The sequence below is a fragment of the Anguilla rostrata genome, chromosome 1, assembly GCF_018555375.3.
Source record: "Anguilla rostrata isolate EN2019 chromosome 1, ASM1855537v3, whole genome shotgun sequence".
NCBI classification, from domain to species: Eukaryota; Metazoa; Chordata; class Actinopteri; order Anguilliformes; family Anguillidae; genus Anguilla; species Anguilla rostrata.
The window spans coordinates 52,750,747-52,770,114 of record NC_057933.1 but is presented as its reverse complement, the minus strand read 5'-3'; the positions used below and the strand labels follow the sequence as shown (position 1 = coordinate 52,770,114).

General features: G+C 39.0%; 3 protein-coding genes and 1 long non-coding RNA gene across 11 annotated transcripts in view; 2 read left to right on the top strand and 2 right to left on the bottom strand.

Annotated features, from left to right (window-relative positions):
* Nucleotides 1-715: 715 nt before the first annotated feature.
* rwdd1 (RWD domain containing 1) lies at nucleotides 716-4,547 on the top strand. 3 transcript variants are annotated; one of them, XM_064342065.1, is made up of 7 exons: nucleotides 716-912; nucleotides 1,588-1,653; nucleotides 1,785-1,912; nucleotides 2,224-2,367; nucleotides 2,536-2,668; nucleotides 3,728-3,790; nucleotides 4,012-4,547. In XM_064342065.1, exons 1-7 carry the CDS (start codon nucleotides 840-842, stop codon nucleotides 4,122-4,124), a joined length of 720 nt encoding a protein of 239 aa, XP_064198135.1. In that variant the 5' UTR covers nucleotides 716-839; the 3' UTR covers nucleotides 4,125-4,547. The 3 variants fall into 3 exon arrangements, with proteins under 3 accessions (XP_064198135.1, XP_064198130.1, XP_064198137.1); XM_064342060.1 differs by having other exon boundaries at nucleotides 717-912; nucleotides 1,782-1,912; XM_064342067.1 differs by lacking the exon at nucleotides 716-912 and adding an exon at nucleotides 1,061-1,448.
* Nucleotides 4,548-5,029: 482 nt separating this feature from the next.
* LOC135258558 (amine sulfotransferase-like) lies at nucleotides 5,030-11,842 on the bottom strand. Of its 3 annotated transcripts, none has more exons than XM_064342035.1 (7): nucleotides 11,409-11,842; nucleotides 10,107-10,268; nucleotides 7,511-7,713; nucleotides 6,799-6,925; nucleotides 6,366-6,460; nucleotides 6,081-6,261; nucleotides 5,030-5,417 (listed from the first exon to the last, which is right to left on the bottom strand). In XM_064342035.1, exons 1-7 carry the CDS (start codon nucleotides 11,413-11,415, stop codon nucleotides 5,290-5,292), a joined length of 903 nt encoding a protein of 300 aa, XP_064198105.1. In that variant the 5' UTR covers nucleotides 11,416-11,842; the 3' UTR covers nucleotides 5,030-5,289. The 3 variants fall into 3 exon arrangements, with proteins under 3 accessions (XP_064198105.1, XP_064198098.1, XP_064198113.1); XM_064342028.1 differs by lacking the exon at nucleotides 11,409-11,842 and adding an exon at nucleotides 11,227-11,302; XM_064342043.1 differs by lacking the exons at nucleotides 6,366-6,460; nucleotides 6,799-6,925; nucleotides 11,409-11,842 and adding an exon at nucleotides 11,227-11,302.
* On the top strand, nucleotides 11,003-18,003 carry LOC135258623 (uncharacterized). Its single transcript, XR_010331047.1, has 3 exons — nucleotides 11,003-11,321; nucleotides 16,556-16,661; nucleotides 16,776-18,003. It is a non-coding gene; the product is annotated as an uncharacterized LOC135258623 (long non-coding RNA).
* zufsp (zinc finger containing ubiquitin peptidase 1) overlaps nucleotides 17,954-19,368 on the bottom strand; it is a 13,895-nt gene continuing 12,480 nt past the window's right edge. For all 4 annotated transcript variants that reach the window (XM_064342002.1, XM_064342017.1, XM_064342004.1 and 1 more), the window contains one exon: nucleotides 17,954-18,134. In XM_064342002.1, the coding sequence (XP_064198072.1) occupies nucleotides 18,087-18,134 (48 nt within the window). In that variant the 3' untranslated portion in view covers nucleotides 17,954-18,086. The remainder of the gene's footprint in view (nucleotides 18,135-19,368) is intronic.

Sequence of the window (19,368 nt, the reverse complement as noted above, 5' to 3'; positions counted from 1 at the left end):
TACTGAGTTGCACTTCTATTAACAAATACTTTAACTCAATGGAGCAGATACACATGAGGAATGAGGGCAAAACTGTGGTAAGTTCATATATTTATACTCATTTACGGTAGGTAGTCTTCTTTCTCCGAAACATCACTGATTTGTCTTCAAAAAAAAAAATAAACACTCGATGTGCTTCGAGTAGCAATTCGTTTTGAATAGAACTCTGGTATTTGGACTGTGAAAACCGACCACTAGTCGCCAAAAATATCACCAAAAGTGAAAAATTAAGGATAGCAACATAAATTAATTAAATACATGTTTTAACAAATCGCATTTTCAATTTTATGTTAAGAAAGCATAACAATTCGCCACAAAAACACGTTTTTGATTAATTAAACTCACAGATAAAGTTCTGTAGATTAATCTCACTGACATTGTTTTAACTGCATAATGAAAAGTTGAGTTCGATTCTTTTTTTTGTTTGTTTTGTTTTTGAGTTCGATTCATAGACTGTGGATTGATCCGATCGACGGCGCACGTCACATGATAAATTCGAGTTCTTCCAGGCACAATAATCAATTAAAGAACACTTTGTGCAACATGGTATTTTATTCCGAAACACAAATATAGCCTAAGAACAGTCTGCGTGTTATCATTTTGCACATATGAAGACTGCGACAGTATGCCTATGTCTTTATTTTGCTTTAAGTTGTTTCTTGGCGTGACAAGTCGCGATGAGTTGCACGCAGAATACTCGATTTTCCCAGGCCTCTCTAACCACTCACCCCAGTCTTGTTCTGCTGTATGTTTTTTTGTCAAAACAACGCTAAGTAATCGATGGACAGTTGCGGGCGAAAATGACAGATTACGGCGAGGAGCAACGGAATGAATTGGAAGCTATCGAGTCTATTTATCCAGACTCATTCACAGGTACCTTTAGTGAGCTTGTGGATTGCTACGCAAGCTAGCTCATTGCTTTCTGGGCACCTCATCTACGGAATGAAACGTGTTCGCTGTGTGTGGTTGCAGTTGGCTAAGTAAAGCGATGAAGACAGCTAGCTAACACGTTGGCTAAATTTGCTGGAATGTTCAGAAACTGAACTAAACAAAAGAACGATTTATAACATTACTAATCGGCTAAGCTTTCTACCTAGTTGTCTTTCGTGGTAACTGAGTATATCAATGTAGTCATCTTTAATTAGCCAGCTAACGTTAGCTTAAATGTCGTTAGTTGGTTATCCGGCTCGATAAGTACTACTTACTTAGGCTAGACTAGTCTGACTAGTTAAGACAAATTTAGATGTTCACGTTAAGTGGCATATTTAGTCTTCATTGTGAAAGTTAGCTGGTAGCTTGTAGTAGAAAAAACCATTGTCATTACTTAAGTCAAGTTGGTAATGGAGATCTAAGTAACGTTAGCAAATAACAAACCAAAAGGGATAATGTATGATGTTTTCTTTAACGAGGTATGACTAGGAAGATTTCCTGTCAAAATGAAAATTGGGCGAATGGTGTTGATTTTACATCGATGGCTGTGTGGCAACACGTTGTGGATTTGGTTCCTGTGGTGATAACCAGCCCCTCTTCCTATTTATCCACGTACAGTACTTTCTGAAAACCCTGTGAGCTTCACGATTACCGTAACTTCAGATGCAGGGAAAAACGACGAGAGTAAGTCCTCCTAGTTCATGCTAATTCAGTGTCCTATCTGCTAAACGTGAATCCCTTTTATATTCGAATGCGTTGGACCTGTGACTCAGTGGTGGGTGGTGTGTATTTCATCTCCTGGTTTCTTTCAGCAGTGGAAACGACGCTGAAATTTACATATGTGGACAAATATCCGGATGAGCCACCACTTTATGAGATACTCTCTCAGGAAAATCTTGAGGATGCAGATGTTGAGGATATTCTGAGTTTGCTGCAACAGCAGGTCTGTATTTCTCCAACTGTCTGTCTGTTCATCGGTCTCTGCCCAGCCTGTCCATCTGTTTGTCTCTGTGTGCTATTTGGTCTGTGCTTGTGCAGCAGTAGGTCTGTCCAACAACCTGTTTGTCTTGTCCATTCAGATGGTCTTTGTGGCATTTCTGTCTGGGACTGGTCTAGCATATCCACATGTTTGCTTTTCACTCTTGTATGCTTGTGTCTGTCTGTTCGCCTCACAGAGTCTGTTTTAGTCAAAATAACAGATGTGCACGGTGGAACAGTGAAGTGTGTGTTCATAAAGAGATGGCTGTTTTGCAGGCTGAAGAAAACCTGGGAATGGTCATGATCTTCACCCTGGTGACTGCTGTACAGGAGAAACTAAATGAAATGATTGACCTGATAAAGAATAGAAGAGAGGAGGAAAAAAGGAAAAAAGAGGAGGAGGCAGAGGAAGCTGAGAAGGTCTCTCTAACGATGATAATTTTTCTATTAAAGATTACTAGAAACGTGTTAACATGACTTTGTTTCGCATTGTACATGTGTAATGTATGGTAGTTGAAGTTTCCACTGCACAGAATATATGACATGCTGGTTCTGGACACTTAAATCCTTTGTGTGTGTGTACCTCAGGTGGCCTTCCAGGGTACTGTAGTAACGATTGAGCATTTCCTGTCGTGGAAAGCCAAATTTGAGCAGGAAATGGCAGAGCTGAGGAAGAAGAGACAGAAAGAGGAAGAGCAGTCTGGAAAGCCAAAGCTCACCGGTAAGTTCCCGCCTCCTAGTTCTGAATCACATAAAAAAGGAGGAATTGGAAGTGCTTCGCAGGAAGAAAAAATTTACAAAGTTTTTGTAGCTGGTGTTGTTGCTAGGACTTTGTTTCTAAACTGCGACAAGTGTAGGAGGTGCCTCCTAAATGTCCCAAGAATGACAGTACATTAGTAGAAATGACATAAAGCAGAAATTGGCAGAGTGCTGGGAGAGAAACTTAATTTCCACGTGGTCTGAGGAGTTGCAGTGAGTGATGTGATGAGAAGTCCCTTCTGTATGGTGTGAGGTGTCAGGACAATCCAAAGTGGCCGATCAGCAAGTTGTAGTGTACACCAACCTCAGGTGCACATCATAAACATCTTATGAATTGTAACATTACAGTAATATTTACTCTGATTACTACCACAATTGAAGATGTTGACCTCTATTTTTTCGGTGATTCAGTGTTATACCAGGGTACAGGCTCATTTACCTTAAGTTTCCTGTGTCAGTAAATGGTACAAAAATTTATAGAAAGAAACCAGGAAAATGTAACGTGCGCACGCGCACACACACAAACACACACTCACTTGCCCGTTAGTTCAGTTATTGTAAATGCTACTTTGCATTGTCAGTGTTGCTACTTGAATCTGTATATTGTTGTACAATAAATAATGATTTGATAATTTAAAAGATTCAATCAGTATTTAAGTTGATTAAATATATAGACTTGTTTCAGCTATCATGACACTTACTGACTTGTATTACATCATTTAATTTTCTGCATTTTTGGCGAGTGAAATAAATAATCCTTTGGGCAAGTGAAAATGAAAAAGCTAAATGTTCAGTCCTGCAGAGGCTAAAATAGATCTGCTATGAGGCTGGTATGTGCTTAATTGTGAGACAAAATGGCTTGCGTAAACCTGAAACTGGTCGTTAGATGGCAAACTATGTGAGTACATCCACAGTTGCCCTTGGCTCACTGAATGATTTGGCACATATTGGTTATTCAGGTGAAGTTACTGATGCAGAATTACATAATTTAGGTTCAAATCAAATTTTTATTTTTTCCTAGGGAAACAACTTTTTGAACGAGATCATAATCTTGACACTTCGGACATTCAGTTCCTGGAAGATGGTAAAGTCGAAAATATCTCTTCAGCATGCTTTCTGGAAAAATGCACAATTGTTACAGAGTTGGAAAGATACACAAATGACTTGTCCTGCTGTGTGTTAATGTTTGTTGCAGGCCTGCATGTGTGTATGATATTGAGTGCGTGTGTGACAGACTATAGGTGTGTATGTATGTGACTGGTGTCTCTCTTTCTCTCTCTCTGTCTCCCTCTCCTCCTTTTCCAGCTGCAAACAGTGTGGAGGTAGATGAGTCTCTGTTCCAGGACATGGACGATTTGGACCTGGACGAAGATGACCCAGATTTTGACCCTGTGTGTCTAGGGAGTGATGAGGACTAGAGAGCAGAGTGAAAGAAATAGTGTGGGAATAGTCCCCATTGGGAGGTCACATGACCACTAGCACTAGTTCCAGATGTGAACTCGGCTGCCCATTGGCTGTAATCAGTAATGACATCACTTCATAAAAAGTATTCGTACCCACCTGCTAAAATCATTGGACAGGACATTCTTATATCTTTCTAATAAGCCTACAGATACATCCAGCTAGCGAATAAACCATGTATGACTTCCCTTCAAATTCCCAGTGATGTTTGAACATGCAACTGATTTGAACAGCACACTTTGGCTGGCGCAGCTGCAGTGGACCTGTGGCCAGCAGGGGGCAGCATTGCTCCGTCTGATCCCAAGCATGGGGTCACTGCTTAGCGCATGGGAATAGTATTTGCGCTAAATAAAAATGGTTGTTTCCTGAAACAGAACAAAGTGTTGTGGTTTTTACTGGGCCAAGCACCTGCGGTTTAAGACACCTTATTGTAATTGCTGGACTTGTGCCTATCACCATTTTTGGCAATTGCAGCAGAAATGGTTGATTTTTTGAAGGTCTAAACAATGGTAGAACCTTGCCCAAATATGTTTTTAAACACTAAATACATTGAATGCATGTTGCATTAAATGCAATTGAACAGTTCTGACATAATGAGCTTTAAAGGTGACAGTTCATTAATTTCCTAAAAACAAAAAACTTAATACCCAGATTTTAAACTTGCATTTTTAACACCACACTCATGGATAGGATAATAAAGCATTTATTTGCATATAACAAAGTTTCAAAAAAATTTAACTTGCCACATCAATCCATTCATCTTGTCATGAGCAACATATATTTGTGCCCTACATTGTGTAGTGGAAAAACTCCCAAATATTGCAGGTGTCATTTGTTGTAGGAAAAACAGGTCACACTCATAATAAATGCATCCAGACTTTATTCATGCAATGGGTCTTTCAATACACATTTTCATTAAAATCACAGAAAAGCATAAAAATTGATTCTGATTTCACAATTCTGAGACATACCCACTGGCTGTAATAAAAACACAGGCTGGCCCTCCTGTTTTACTGTTAAACAACATGCATATACATCTCTAAAATATATCATCTGTTAAAAAAGGAAGGATATTTTTTACAGAGTATGGTAAATAGGAAGCATTTTATACTCTTCAGTTTATCATTTCATGATATCACTGATGTCCCACACAAATGTGAGTGGAAAGTCTCTCATCTTCTCCTTGAAGACTCTGTCAAATCTCTCATTCTGAGCCACGGTGAAGTAGTTTTTCCAATCCCCTATAGTCCCTTTTTCAGAGATCAGAAGAAAAACAAATATTAAGGCCAAAGGGTGCTTTTTACATAAATTACGAAGTGGACAGAGTGTGTTACTTTTTTTTACTTGACTGGGACATGCTGTACGAGATTGTTGTGTAGAGCTGTTGTTGTAACAGCTTTGGAATTGTAACAAGCTGTTAATTGCTCTTCAATGAACATTTGCCTATTGAGGGATATTTCACTCTCTTAATGGCACATTGTATCACAAATGGCAGTGAATGAAGAATAAATGTCCTATAATCACATCTCCACACTTTCAATGAGCCATATCAACTAACACTCACTTTATCTAATGGGATATATGAAACTTTCCTTTAGACAGTGGTTCAATTTTTAATTGACTAAACGTGAAATCGATGGGATTGTAATGGCTGAAAATGTGGACACAAGGTCATTGAAATTAAACCATTTGTGAAAACACAAATAGCAAATATCAGGTTTAAGAACCTGTAAATGAAGTGAACTGAGGGACTTGTGTGGCCTGCGTGTGATTGTTGCATGGACTGTGTGAAAGACTTGTGCAATTTGTAATAGTTTGTTGTTTACACTGTGATTTTAGTGGTTTTGTAGACCACGAGTGACCTGATCAGTTTGTATCTTATTGTTGTGGACGGTGCAGAGGACGCTGGTCACCTTTCCTCATGAAGGTACCCTTGCTGTGGTCGAGGAGAGAGGTGGACACATTCTGGTAGTTAGCGCTGGGGTTCCTCCTCATGTTCCGGAAGGTGCTGTGTTCTACCACATCTGCCTTCTGCTGGGCTGTCAGGTCCCTTTCCAGGAACACACAGATCTGGTCCACCACTGACCTCAGGTCCTGTAGCCATGCACACACACACACAGACACAGGTGACTTGCATTAACAATACTAAACTACTGTAATTTGCAAATAATATGGGGTGATCTACATGCAAGCTATACCTGAATCAAGTCCTCATATGTGATGTACAGGAAATTCATACTGTCTCTCTGCGAGTACCAGGCCTTAATGTGGTCAAACCAACAGCTCCCAAACACTGCCAGATATTACAGAGATTACACAAAAAAAAACGTAACACAACTCAAAGCTCCTACCCAACATTCAATCGGTACTTCTCAACTCTCACTATTATCATACACGCAGCACATTAAAAAGTACCATCCACCATTTGTACAAGTAACACATTAGTGCTGCCCAACACGACACACATTAAACACAATGCAACTGAAAAAAATGCAAAACACTTCATATATAAAAAAACACTTTAAATGCTACACAAAGTATTTGCGATGCTACATTGTATATGCTTCAAATCGCTGAGCATTGCAGTTCAGCTATGCTGAACATTGTGATATTCCACATAATGGGATTAACCTTTTCCTTCCATAAACGTTTCAAAAAAGGAGTTGAAGTCCTCAGGTGTTTCCAGCATAGCGGCATATTTGTGGAAATGGAAGTAGGATACCAAAACATCTTTAGGGTTTCTTGCCAAATAGATCACCTGTAATTAATAATATTTAATTTAGTATCATTATTGTTGTTTTATGGAGCTCCCCACCCCAACCTCAACCCCCTTTTTACACACTTCAGTCAGGTAAAATAAACCCTAGTGTCCCATTGTAATTCAATAAATATGTACACTTTACTATATATGTGTCTGATACAGTAAAGTATATGATGTCACACCGTAGATGTGTATCTGTGTGCTTGAAGGTTAAAAAGGCAATGCATTGCAGCCTATGTTGGGTGTTGGACAAAGTCATTTTAAGGGGAACCTTTGACAAGGGGACCTTTTTCTCCAAATGGATTATTGTGGACATAGTCTGTATGTATATACAATTTTGACTTGGGATTACTTGGTTGGCGTAGTTAATTTTACTTGCTGCTCTGGGAATAGTTACAGTAGCCAGGTCTGACACTATTGCTCATAATAATTATGAAAATGCACTTATGTTTTTTCGTATATTGTATGCCAGTCTGAATAAAAGCATTTGCGAAATGAATGAATTTTAATGTAATTAAATTAAAATGTTAGGGAATCTCTGCTGTAACAAAAACAAATAGCCTGGCCCTCCACACCACTCACCTTTCCCTTTTTCTGTTTCAGCCCGAGGGGGGTGAACTTGTGGTGCAGGTGAGTGACACGGATTCGAGGGGAGGGAGCAGAGTCGTCTTTGCTCCCAATCAGCTCAATCCATGGGATGCGATCACTGTTCAGCTGATTCATTGTCGCTGTGACATCTCCCTTAGCTTCGATCAGACTCATGATCTGCTGCATCCAAATGGTCCCTGCCAATCAGTGCACAGGGCAAAGGTCAAAAGTCACAGAGGCCCAATGTGGTTATAAAGACCAAGACTGCTCCACCTGAGGAAAATTTATAGTGAGAAAATAATTACTACTATAAGCCCATTGATGTTTCAGATGATTTAAATATGTGAAACATAGGTTTTCATTGGTATAGGAAATTTAACTTAAGGGCTTCCGACTGGCTCACACAATTAAAAGGTTTGGCATGAATGCATACTAGGCCCTATGGTAGCAGGTTTGAGCCTTGGCATTAGTGAATTATTACCCAGCAAGTGTGAACACATGTTGAGTCAAAAATCTGGTTCCCTCTGCCCCCTTTTCAGCAAGACAATGATCCAATTAAACCATACCTCAAAATGAACCAAGAAATGGTAAACTGCCCACAATATTACAATTTTTTCAGTCTCCAACCTGTTAGAAAATTTGTGGTTTGAATAGAAGATTGAGGAAAAACTGGAAATTAGGCAGTACTATAGTACAATAGTCACTGAATTGGGTTTACAACTCAGAGATCAGGTACAATTCACAGATATAATACTGCTGTTGTAACCTTGAGCAAGGTATTTAACTTTAAGCAAGATATATTGCTTTAATAAACTGTATATCCAACTCTATAAATTGATAATATACAAAACTATATGTTGTTCTAATAGCGTCTGCCAATTGCCTAATCTGTCAATGTAAAAGGGCAGTCCACTAACACAGATCTTTGAAGGATCCTGAAAGATTCTGTGTAGAGGAATGGTAAAGGATCTCCCCATATGTTCGCCAATCTCATAAAACACTATAGTAGATGATTCAGTCATGTAATAATCGTGAATGGAGGGTGCACTTTCATACAGCCTTCTTTGCTTATCCTCTTCCAAGGGTGTGAATACTAAGGGCACCGTATTCATAAAACATACTATACTAGTACTATATATCACAAGTGTCCCATTATATCATTTTTTTGCCAAAGAAATAAGTCACAGGTTTTGCTCTTGTTCAGTAAACTTTGGAGCAGGATCATTTTTATTCCACTTAGTACATATCAGATGCATTCCTTTAATTGACATAAAGATACAGGTGGTAATGATAGCTAGTGCAAAAGATTGTGGGGGAGGCATTCAAATCACAAATCACCTCTGATTCAAATCAAGCCACTAGAATTTACAGGGAGGAGGCATGGTATGCAGGGAGGGAAGCATATTCCCATGCAACAGCTGCAGCGAGCTGACTGGCATTATTGAGGAATTAGGAGATCATCAAAAAAGTACAAAACTGCACTACAACAGCAGCTCCAGCCAGTCTCAATGCAATGCTGTGTCCTTGTCGGGGCTGTAGCTCAATATTAATTTAGTCGTTTCACTTTTACATTGATTAGTAAATGCCTTTATTAAGAATTTTCTTAAGGACAAGAACAACCCCAAAACATTATCTGTGTTCTACTTGTTATTTTCCATCAATTTGATGAATAAATTTGTGTCTCATTGGAAATGAATGGTCCTGGAAGTTATTTTCAGCTTTCCGTGTGTATGCATAGTATAATTATTTAGCAGCTGTACATATTACTCTTGATGGTGGAGATACTGTAGATGTAAATTTGCCTCTCTACTGAGAGCAGTACAAACTAGTTCACAAACAGACTGCACTTGCATTAGAATTTGTTTGTAAATCACCTCATTAAGAGAGGGCTACTAATCAAATGCCTACATTTCACAGATGTTTCAAAACAGCGCAATATTTATACACTGCATAGCACTAAATCTAAGCTCAAACACAGCCAAAAAAAAAAAAAAAAAAAACTGCTCAAAAGGCTTGAGGCAATAGTACCAGTTTCTGGTGTCTTGTGATGTTTCCTTCGTTAAATGGTTTTGAGGTCGGCGATAAAAAAGCAAGTTTTAAATCAATTTGCCAGTATCACACCAACGCCATGGCGCCTGACTGTTGGCAGAGCTAAAGTGCCAGCACACGTGGTGTTTCAGAATAAATCAGTGAGTTCAGAGAGCCATGAGGAAAAACAGGATGCGTGACAGTCCACTGAGAAAAAAAGGGCTGTCTTGGAGATCAGAGGTCAGCCAGGAAACTGGCAAGATATGGGCTCGGGGCATTACGAATATTGGCAGAACCACTGTGGAGGAAGAAAAAAGATGTGTGTGTAGAAATAACTAGCAGTATTCTTTGTGAACAAGGCTTTCTTTTTGGGTAAATGAAGGATTGATGCAAACGTGCACCTTTGCAACTTAGCTCGTAAGTTTAACTGTGATTCTAGGTTTTACTGGCACACAGTTCAACCCTACGATGCATCATAGCAAGCTGTGGGTTGCATGATACAACACTGCAAAGAAATGTTTTCATATAACATTCATAAGAGGTGCCCTTAAGGAGTGCTTACCTGATTTGGGATATGTGACAATGAAGACATCGGAGTCTCGGATCTCCCAGTTCTGTATCTCATCCACTTCCTCTGGACAATGGATCCCGGAGATCAGGTAGAAATCTCGGTGTGGAATCAGCTTATACTCAGGCGTCTCAGGTTCATTCCCATCCACAGTGTCTGAGAAAGTACACACATACACACACACACACACACACGTGCACACACATATATACACATAAAAATGAGCACAGAAATACAAATAGGAAGAGAAACATATTTGTCACACTTTAGTAAATTACGTGATTTTTATATATGCTTTAGACACCACTTCACAATTCTGAATCTGTTTTCCATTCTCCAAGTTCATGGTGTTATCTGTTAGCTCTAAATATTAGCAATGTTATGCATTCTCAGAACATGCATAAATATGAGTTTTTTATATCCAACTTCTTCCTTTGTACGTATTTTAATTACTTTTAAAAACACACAATTACGTTTTCCCATTCAGTTTAAGAATCAATGTCACTATCATAATAAGGCAAGAACACACCAAAGCTCATATTTTAGATTCAGAATGTCTGTCAATGTGAACAGCAGAACAAGAGTCTTTCTGACAGAGCAGGAAGAACAACGTCGGAATCCCTCTTGTACCGAAGACAAAAATTCCTAAACCACATGGAATTGTGGAATTCAGTCTATCCAGCTGATAATACAATTAAAGCAACAGTTACATTCCATAGAAGCGATTTTCAAAATAGGTCATAGGGACCCAATGTTTATAATTTTTTTAAACCTGGGACAGGTATCTGTGTATAGTTAATAGCCTGTTACATTTCACGTATTCATGTATTAAAACTCATGATCCATTAGCACTAATCCTTGTGTTACTTTAAATGGTACAGAGCCAACAAGTGACATCATCCATAGAAAATCATGTTTGAAAATGTTTTAATTTGCACAGATCTTGTTTGCATACTACTTTTCCACTAACTTTTGAAGTAAAAAAAAAAAAATCAAGTCACAATCCTGCAACAGAAAAGCACTTCCGACAGCAAGTTCTGCAGAATAACCCGTTAATCCAGCTACCCATTGTGCAAAGATAATTTTTCTGTCTTTGAGAAAAGAAATATTTTACATTCAATACTCTGGGGGAAAAACACCTGTCGTTTTCCGGTCGTTGGATGTTTATTAACCATTCAAAGGCACAGAAGCCCCTTCAGCAGCTGTCTTGTGAGTATTCTGCTCTAAATTAACAAACAGATTTGCTGCAAAGGCCATATTTAAAACATTTCAAACCCGTGTATGGGGCTCACCAACCTGTCATCGTTGCTCGTCTTATGTCGTTCCCCAGGAGTTATAGCCTGCATGTGGGCTCCGCTTCGTTTTTAAAAGCCAGCCTCAAAGTTAAACGGTTGCAGGAAGTGCCATGTAATCAAATTACAAACACTCAGATAAAGTGGACCTCTCGAGGCGTGTTCCAAGATACACATACGCGCTCTAATATTTAAAAAGGACTCTGTTACTACGCATAGGCTCATAACGTATTGCAACACCGGGTAGCAGCAAGCAATGTAAAATTTTTAAATGCAATACTAACATTATAAACAACATGTGATGTTCCAGTTCCATACTGTGATTAATTGCTTTTCATTTAGCCTACATCATCCCAACTCTCAAACAATTTGTCGACCTGAGTTGCAGCTACAAAGATGATCGACGCAGAATCATGAAGCGACAACTTTTTAAAACCTATAACAGATCAGCGTTTTGTAGTTATCGAATTACCTATGTAAAAATAAAAACTTTTGTTTCTGCCCCACTAATCAACGTAATATTGACCTCCGTGACAGACTTAGATTAGAGGTGTACCCAACGTCAAAATGTTTAGTGGGAAGGCGGACGTACAATGTCTTTGGGAGAAATGTGACCATAAATTGAATTTTGTTCTGTTCAGGGTTTTTTTTTTGGCGAATTTTTAAAAGCAAGTTTGGCAGGGAAAAATGGTGGAGGGGTTATGGGTGGACAGTTTGGAACTTTTCAAGTGCTCAAAATTTCAAGACCCTGTGCAGTCAAAATCATGATTTTAAAATGCTTATATTATGACCAGAGACTATAAGGTTACTTACACATTGATTTTAAAAGTATTTCATACGCATATGTAATGAATTATGTTCGAACAATGCTCGACATTGCCGCCTGGTGGAGTATTTGGTATTGGTGGTTTTGAGACCAAATTCGTGACGTCACGAATGTTTCTAATTTGCATTGACCAATGTGCGGTGGCCAAAACACTCACCCAGTATGAATATTCAGTGTTGTGCGCTCCCCAGTTCAAAGCCATGACCAAATTCCCAAATACATATTGCGCGGGTCTGCTGCTAACGTTAACTATCCAGTTCAACAATGCCTTATTGTGTGATTAAAGATAGCACAGATAGGAACGCATCTTTTCACGCTATGCCAAAAGATCCAAGTCTCCGAAAGGTCTACGTGATTATATAGAAAAACAAAACGGTGCACAGTTAGAAATATCAAAGGTGACAATATTGTGCAGTACACATTTTATCTCTGATTCATTCTACAATTATGAACAGAAGAGGATGGATTTTGCCAAGACAACGTTTCTAAAGCCAGATGCTGTGCCAACTATCAATCAAGATCAAGATGGTCTGTTTTTCTTTTTTACTTTAGGTGTTTTACGCATGCTACTCAGCTCGACGTGCATGACGCAACGTAGCTAACTAGCCTAACCAGGGAAACCTAAATAGCTTTGATGCTATCGATAATCTAATTCAGTGTTTCTCAACCCTGGTCCTCCCACTGCCCTGCATGTTTTATATGTCTCCCTGCTCCAGCACATCTGATTCAAATGAATAGGTCGTTATCAGGCTTCTGCAGAGCTTGATGACGATCCATTCATTTGAATCAGGTGTGTTGGAGCAGGGAAACATCTAAAGCCGCGTTTCCACCAAAATTACCCGGAACTTTCAGTCCCAGGAACTACGTTACCAGGAACTAAAAGGTTCCTTCAGCCAATGGTTGTCTGCGTTTCCACCGGGGTCTAAAGTCCCGCGAAGATTAGGCAAATTAGCCCACTGACGTTGTCGTCGTCCATCTGTCATATGATTTCTTCTGTAACCCCATATTACCACCGAAGTAGCCTACATTATTTTCTAATAACCGGGACAGCCCGGAGGGGTTTATTCCACTTATATACAACGGGTTACCAACAATGACTATATATGGTTACTTTTGTATTTATTGATTTTCATATATCCTCTCAAACACATTCATTAACAGCAGAAAACATGCACACGTTGTAAACAATTTGCTGTTTTATTACTTTCTCGTCGTCAATTCCATATAGGCTAATCGCAAAATGACAAGAATAGAACGAAAACTCGGACTTGCGTGAAAATGTAAATTAGTAGTGGTACAGCCACCGTTTGCTTTCCTTCAAAGTTACTGCTAGCCGAGCAGCGAAGTGTGCCCTCCAGATGCGAACCATGCACCATAAATGAGTCCATAGTCTTCCTGGTCTTTTCGTGGAATTGAAAAATGGCAGTAAAATTGAGTAAAATTACGGCAGTCTGAAAAAGCTAAAGGGAAGATTACTAGAATTAACCTGTTATTTTACCCGGATAAAAAGTGCGGAAGGTGATTTCCAGTTTGCTTGTACTGTATCACCAATGTTAATTATGCAGAACTACCGCATACCTCATATAACTGTATCAAACGTTTTGAGTCAATTACAACGGGCTAACAAAGAAAATCCGGAAGAAAATATTCAGCAACCGAATTAATCCGTTTGAATGTTTTGGTAGCCTACGTAATATGCTGTCCCAGCACGAATGCTTAGCATTTTATAAAACGAATACTAAACCAAGAAAAGAACAGAAGAGCACACGTTATAATTCCAAGATGTTGACAGGCTATAACCAAAAGTAGGCTACTGCGCCGCATAACATACAAGTTTGATTTGTTATTATGAAAATAAATTGGTTTGCCGCTGCATATTTTCAAACATGGCGGGTAATGGCGGAAAATAAATACAACACAAATGCTACGAGTACTCGACCAATCAGAAATGTTCAGCGCTGCAAGCTCCACCCAAAAGGTTCCTGTACTTTCGGAAAGTACTACCCCCCGAGCAGGAACGTTTTGGGGGGTAAAACAAAGCCCCCAGAACTAAATTTAGACCCTAGTTCCTGCGGTGGAAACGCACTGAGTTCCTCAAAAGGTTCCTAGTTCCGGGGTATAGTTCCTGCGGTGGAAACGCGGCTTATAACATGCAGGGCAGTGGGTCCCCAGGACCAGGGTTGAGAAACACTGATAAGCCTTTGCTTAATACGATCAGTTAACGTTAAAGTTACTTAACGTTGATATAGATTGTATTACAAATCATAATGTTAGCCATCCTAACCTCATTTTACTTCGCTGTCGATTATGTTTAGCCAGAACGGACGCTTACCGGTTGTACGGACCGGTTCTGCTAAGCATCCGTTCGGGCTAGATGATGTTCTGCTATTAATCGAATCAAGCCTAGGCTACAAACTATAGCGTTACAGTTAACCTCATCTCCCCAATTTACTTGCTGTCTGGCTATCGATATTTTTGCTAATGTAGCAATGAGCTGTACTTGTGTAAATATAGCTGGCGAGTGTAACGTTACTTTATTCTCCAGACTGGTCTAACGTTACTGCCGCAAAAAAACAAAAAAAAAAAAAACCAATCGATAATGTTATGTGCTAAGGTAGCTTATCCTATAACGTTAGGGTCCTATATTGTAGTCTGTAAGCGATGGGCTCATACATATAAGGCTCAATATTTCTAATGCTGATATTGCTGTACTCGTTCGTATGATAACTAGCTTTAACAACTGACGTTACGTGGAGTGAGCGCTGAGTGAGCGGCCCGGACTGTCAATCAAAAGTGAATGCATAAATAATTAGGACAGAACTGACACGCCCAGCCAGTCTTGAGTCTGCCATATTAAGAAATTCAGGTTTTACATCAAAGACGGTTTTTATCTTTTCAAATTCTAATAAGTAGAAAAATATATGTAGTATTACTAAATTACTATATATATAGCATATATAGTAATTTAGCAACTAAAGGGACAATTTCAATGTGAGAAAAGGGAGGCTGCACAGGGTCTTTCATGCGTAAAGCATAAGGTAAATGGTAAATGGACTGCATTTATATAGCGCTTTTATCCAAAGCGCTTTACAATTGATGCCTCTCATTCGCCAGAGCAGTTAGGGGTTAGGTGTCTTGCTCAAGGACACTTCAACACGCCCAGGGCGGGGTTTGAACCGGCAACCCTCCGACTGCCAGACAATCGGTCTTACCTCCTGAGCTATGTCGCCCCTAAGGGCCCTATAAGGATGCCTGTGGCCCATGGCTCTGCTGGTGACACAGGGTGAAGGTGACTAATGGCAATGCACTCATCCCAGGGTTGTACAATGTGTTCCAAGGGTGGTCCCAAGTGTACTGGTAGGGAGCTTGACCACTGCTCCCTGGTTCCCTATTCCAAACCACTTTGCCCTCCCGAGCACCAGTATTCTCCAGTGCACGTACAGCCTAACTCAGGCTTTATTTTACCCACAAATCCAGAAACTTCTATTTACCACATATGTGCATTCCTAATAGACTGGTCTTTGGAGAACCTCTATTACAGTGTTCTTTTAACACTTCCTGTTGTTTCAGCAAGCAAGTAATTTAAGAACCACAGAAAATCTCTCTGGGGAGATTTTAAATTTTTTTCTGGACATTCACATACAAAGCTGTGAGAAAGTCATGTGCCTGCTGTGTACATACTCCAGATCCTTACATGGTGATCCGTGGTCCATGAACTAATGGCAGGAAATGAGAATCAAATAAAACCCCTAGAGAGGTGTCAGGGTGAGATTGGAGGAATGTTTCTCCTCTCTTACTTAACAAAATGTTTGGTACTGTGCAAAGTGAGTAGAATTTGAGGTAGGGGGTGACTCAAAGACAATACTCACAGAAAAAGCGCTTCATCTAGGCAGGTGTGCCATAACCAGATGAAACCATTGAAGCTATTTTCCATGCTATTTCTTTATGCATCTCACCACCTTTTCCCCTGTTGGAATGTTTCTTTGATTAAAAGAAAAACTTCTGAAATTCGTTTTTCTGATTTCAGAATATTTCTCACGCTCTAGAAGGAAGTCTGTCTCTGTCTCCTCCGCTCCTGTCTTACAGTGACCACTCTCTGACTCACACAAACGCACACACACACACACACACAAAGCAAGCAGCTCTACAATTCCTTCTTCCACTTCCACTCAACCTCAGGTTTCCATGGCTCAAATCGTCCACCACCTCCTCTTTTCACGTCTTGTATTGGGAGTTCGTTACTGTTGGCTTAAGACGTCCTTGTATCGCGAGACTAAAATAAATAGCATTTATTCCAATTTGAAACAAATTCACTTACTCTACAGATTATGTCCTGTCAAAATTTGATGGCTATCCACCCAAGGCATTAAAAGAGGAAGCATGGAACAAGTTAAACTGTGAGAGCAAGCTGTATAGAAAGGCCGTGCTAGGGTGAGTCACAATGTATTTTTCAGCATCTCCACTAATTGTGCAATGGAAATGCAATATGACTTCTCAAGTTCTTAACAATTCTGTAATGGCTGTATCTTTTCTTTTTTTCCCCAGGGAAATCGATATGGAATGAAAAACTGGGCCGTATTTTAATTTGATATATGCATTGAATTTATTTGTATTTAATTTGCTTTTTGCATCTTGCTGTTTGTTTTTTTACTTTAAAAATAAGGAATAATTTAAATTAATTTGACTTGAAAACGTACTTCCAAATTAAATGTTAATTTATATAACGATATAAATGGAAATATATATATGTATATATAAATATAAATAACACTAGTTTGACTGTAGTTTTTCCATATACTTTTCACAATATAATAATGTTGGTAGACAAAGCTTTACAAGTTGAAGAAAATGTTTTAAACTGATGCAGTGTAATACATTAGTAAAATGGTGCAAAAGCATTTCTAGAAAAAGAAGGTCATAAGCATCAAATAAGGCACTGATTTGTATAGCAAAACTGAGGAATAGACATATCTTTTCAACAGCTTTGGTATTTTAATGAATAATTTTTTTAGGAGTATACCAGGTGTGGAAGAATTAGAAGTGTCCTTGATCCCAGGTTTCACTTCACTGAACCCACTCCATATATTGATGGACTACACCACCAAGGGGGCCTAAAACTACCCCACAAAAGGTAACACCAGATTCAGGTAGCACCGTGCTTACGAATAGTGATGGTACTCTAGAACTAAACCATAGTAGTAATTAACCTTGGTATTATGGAAGCCAAATTAGTAAAGCATGGAAATTGATAACCATGAAAGCCATGGTTCGTGCAGCTTTTAAGAATGGGTTTTAGTGATGGGTAAGTGTCTCTCCGCAATATTTGTATTCTTTGATAAAATTTGGAAGATTCTGTACAGTGAGTGGATTATTTTGTGGAATAGCAGACTGTGTGCCTGATTAAATTAGGCTGTCATTTACTCAGGCCTGGAACAGTGGAGACTCATGTCTAGGATGAAGAGACTGCCGTTTCCATGCTGTGATACGTAGAAGTACAGGAGTTAAGAGGACTTCCTCTCAGGAAATCGTGGCCATGAAGTGTTGAAGTATGTGTTGCGGAAACACAGGCATACTTCAGTTTGGGAACTTATGTGAGCAGGATGTGTAATTTGGAAAGAGCACGATTATTGAGTAACATGTCAAGGGGTGCCATTATTGCTGAATAATATGGGAGGCAAGTATAATAATCTCATAGACTTACTGTGGAAAAAAAGACAAGACAATCAAGAAATCACCATCCTTTATTATCCCAATAAAGCCTCAACTATGTACACACATTGTAATTATCAGAATGTTATAATAAATTATCACAGTGAAAAATTAAAAACAAATAAAAACGAACTTGTACACGGAGCATCAGGGAACTCTCTCGGCGCGCAGGTTTCTGGAGTTCACAATCCGCGTCTGGAAAACAAGTAAACTCAAGAACATCAGCGCATTGCTGCCAAGAGCAGTGGCGCGTGCAAATATGATGAGTTTGTTTTGTACGCTAGTGTGAAGAATGCTAGCTTCTCCAATTACATGCTGTGAAAAATGTTGAGTAATACACTATAAAAAGAGCCATTGTTCACAGTCATTGTTCCATCCGGCAGTGCGGCTAGAATAAAACTGGCTCTCAACTTTGAACAGACATCTTAGACATCTCTTTAATTTTAGCACAAAGCAAACACCTCATGAACGTGTCAATTATGATATTAGTTTGCGGTGTAAAGAACACCGGTGTTGTTTACGTCAACTAAAATTATGACTGAAGTAGCACGTAGAACACGGCAGTGGTGTGTAACTCGTTCACTCTTACTAGCCTCTCTGGCCGTTGATCTTTCAGCAGCGTTTTCTATGAAAAAGTAAGTATTGTAGTTTGCAAAAAGCATCTGAAATAGTTTAGCCATGGTGATACTACAACTTCCATGAGCAGTGTGTGGACACCATGTACTCATCCCATTGGCTATGTGCTTCACCCTCTCGCTCTTGCTTGTGACGATTGCAGCACCAAACAAGGAAAACAACAATTTTTATTTGCAATGCAAAACTGCATGTTTTATCAACATAATGTAAAATTGCGAATACATGTACTCTTCGTTCTCTACACTGACAACTGGAGAATATTCACGGCAAAGATCACACACATTCAGTTTACTAGATGTTGGATAGCTGTAATGCCTTCTATTCAAACAAAATGTTATACCCAAACAAATGCATTCAGTTACATTGTCCAGTTACCTATATTTATTGAAATCAACAAACTTGAATCAAAAAAGTATACAGCAAAAGTAATTCATGTTTTATATTCATCTTTAATGTCTTTATTGTCTTCAAAAAAAGTAAAGCTGCTTTGTGACAATGACGTTCACACTGCAGCTGAACATTGCTATATGCGCATGGGAAGCAGTGTTCACTTAAGTAAAAGGGACACGTGCTGTCACTACTGATGTGTTGTCACAAACACTGAGTATGTTAAAAAGTCATGGCATTTACTGGAGACAGGGCATTAAATGTGACAAAAATACTTGGTTCTCTTCATCACCTACTATATATGATTTTAGTCATTTTTTCTTGACTAAAATTAATAGAGAAGGTATGACTAAAACCAAAATGCATTTTAGTCAAAAGACTAAGACCATAACTAAATAAAAAAACT

What these genes read in the sequence shown, in the direction of transcription:
- LOC135258558 (XM_064342028.1), bottom strand. Translation starts at nt 11,287, where the DNA reads ATGGTTAATAAACATCCAACGACCGGAAAACGACAGGTGTTTTTCCCC. An exon ending in AACGTTTATGGAAGGAAAAG is followed by an intron (nt 6,461 to 6,798) that starts GTTAATCCCATT and finishes AATATCTGGCAG; the next exon opens with TGTTTGGGAGCTGTTGGTTT. An exon ending in GGGTACCTTCATGAGGAAAG is followed by an intron (nt 5,418 to 6,080) that starts GTGACCAGCGTC and finishes TCTCTGAAAAAG; the next exon opens with GGACTATAGGGGATTGGAAA.
- rwdd1 (XM_064342060.1), top strand. Translation starts at nt 840, where the DNA reads ATGACAGATTACGGCGAGGAGCAACGGAATGAATTGGAAGCTATCGAG. An exon ending in TTATCCAGACTCATTCACAG is followed by an intron (nt 913 to 1,587) that starts GTACCTTTAGTG and finishes ATCCACGTACAG; the next exon opens with TACTTTCTGAAAACCCTGTG. An exon ending in TGGAAAGCCAAAGCTCACCG is followed by an intron (nt 2,669 to 3,727) that starts GTAAGTTCCCGC and finishes ATTTTTTCCTAG; the next exon opens with GGAAACAACTTTTTGAACGA.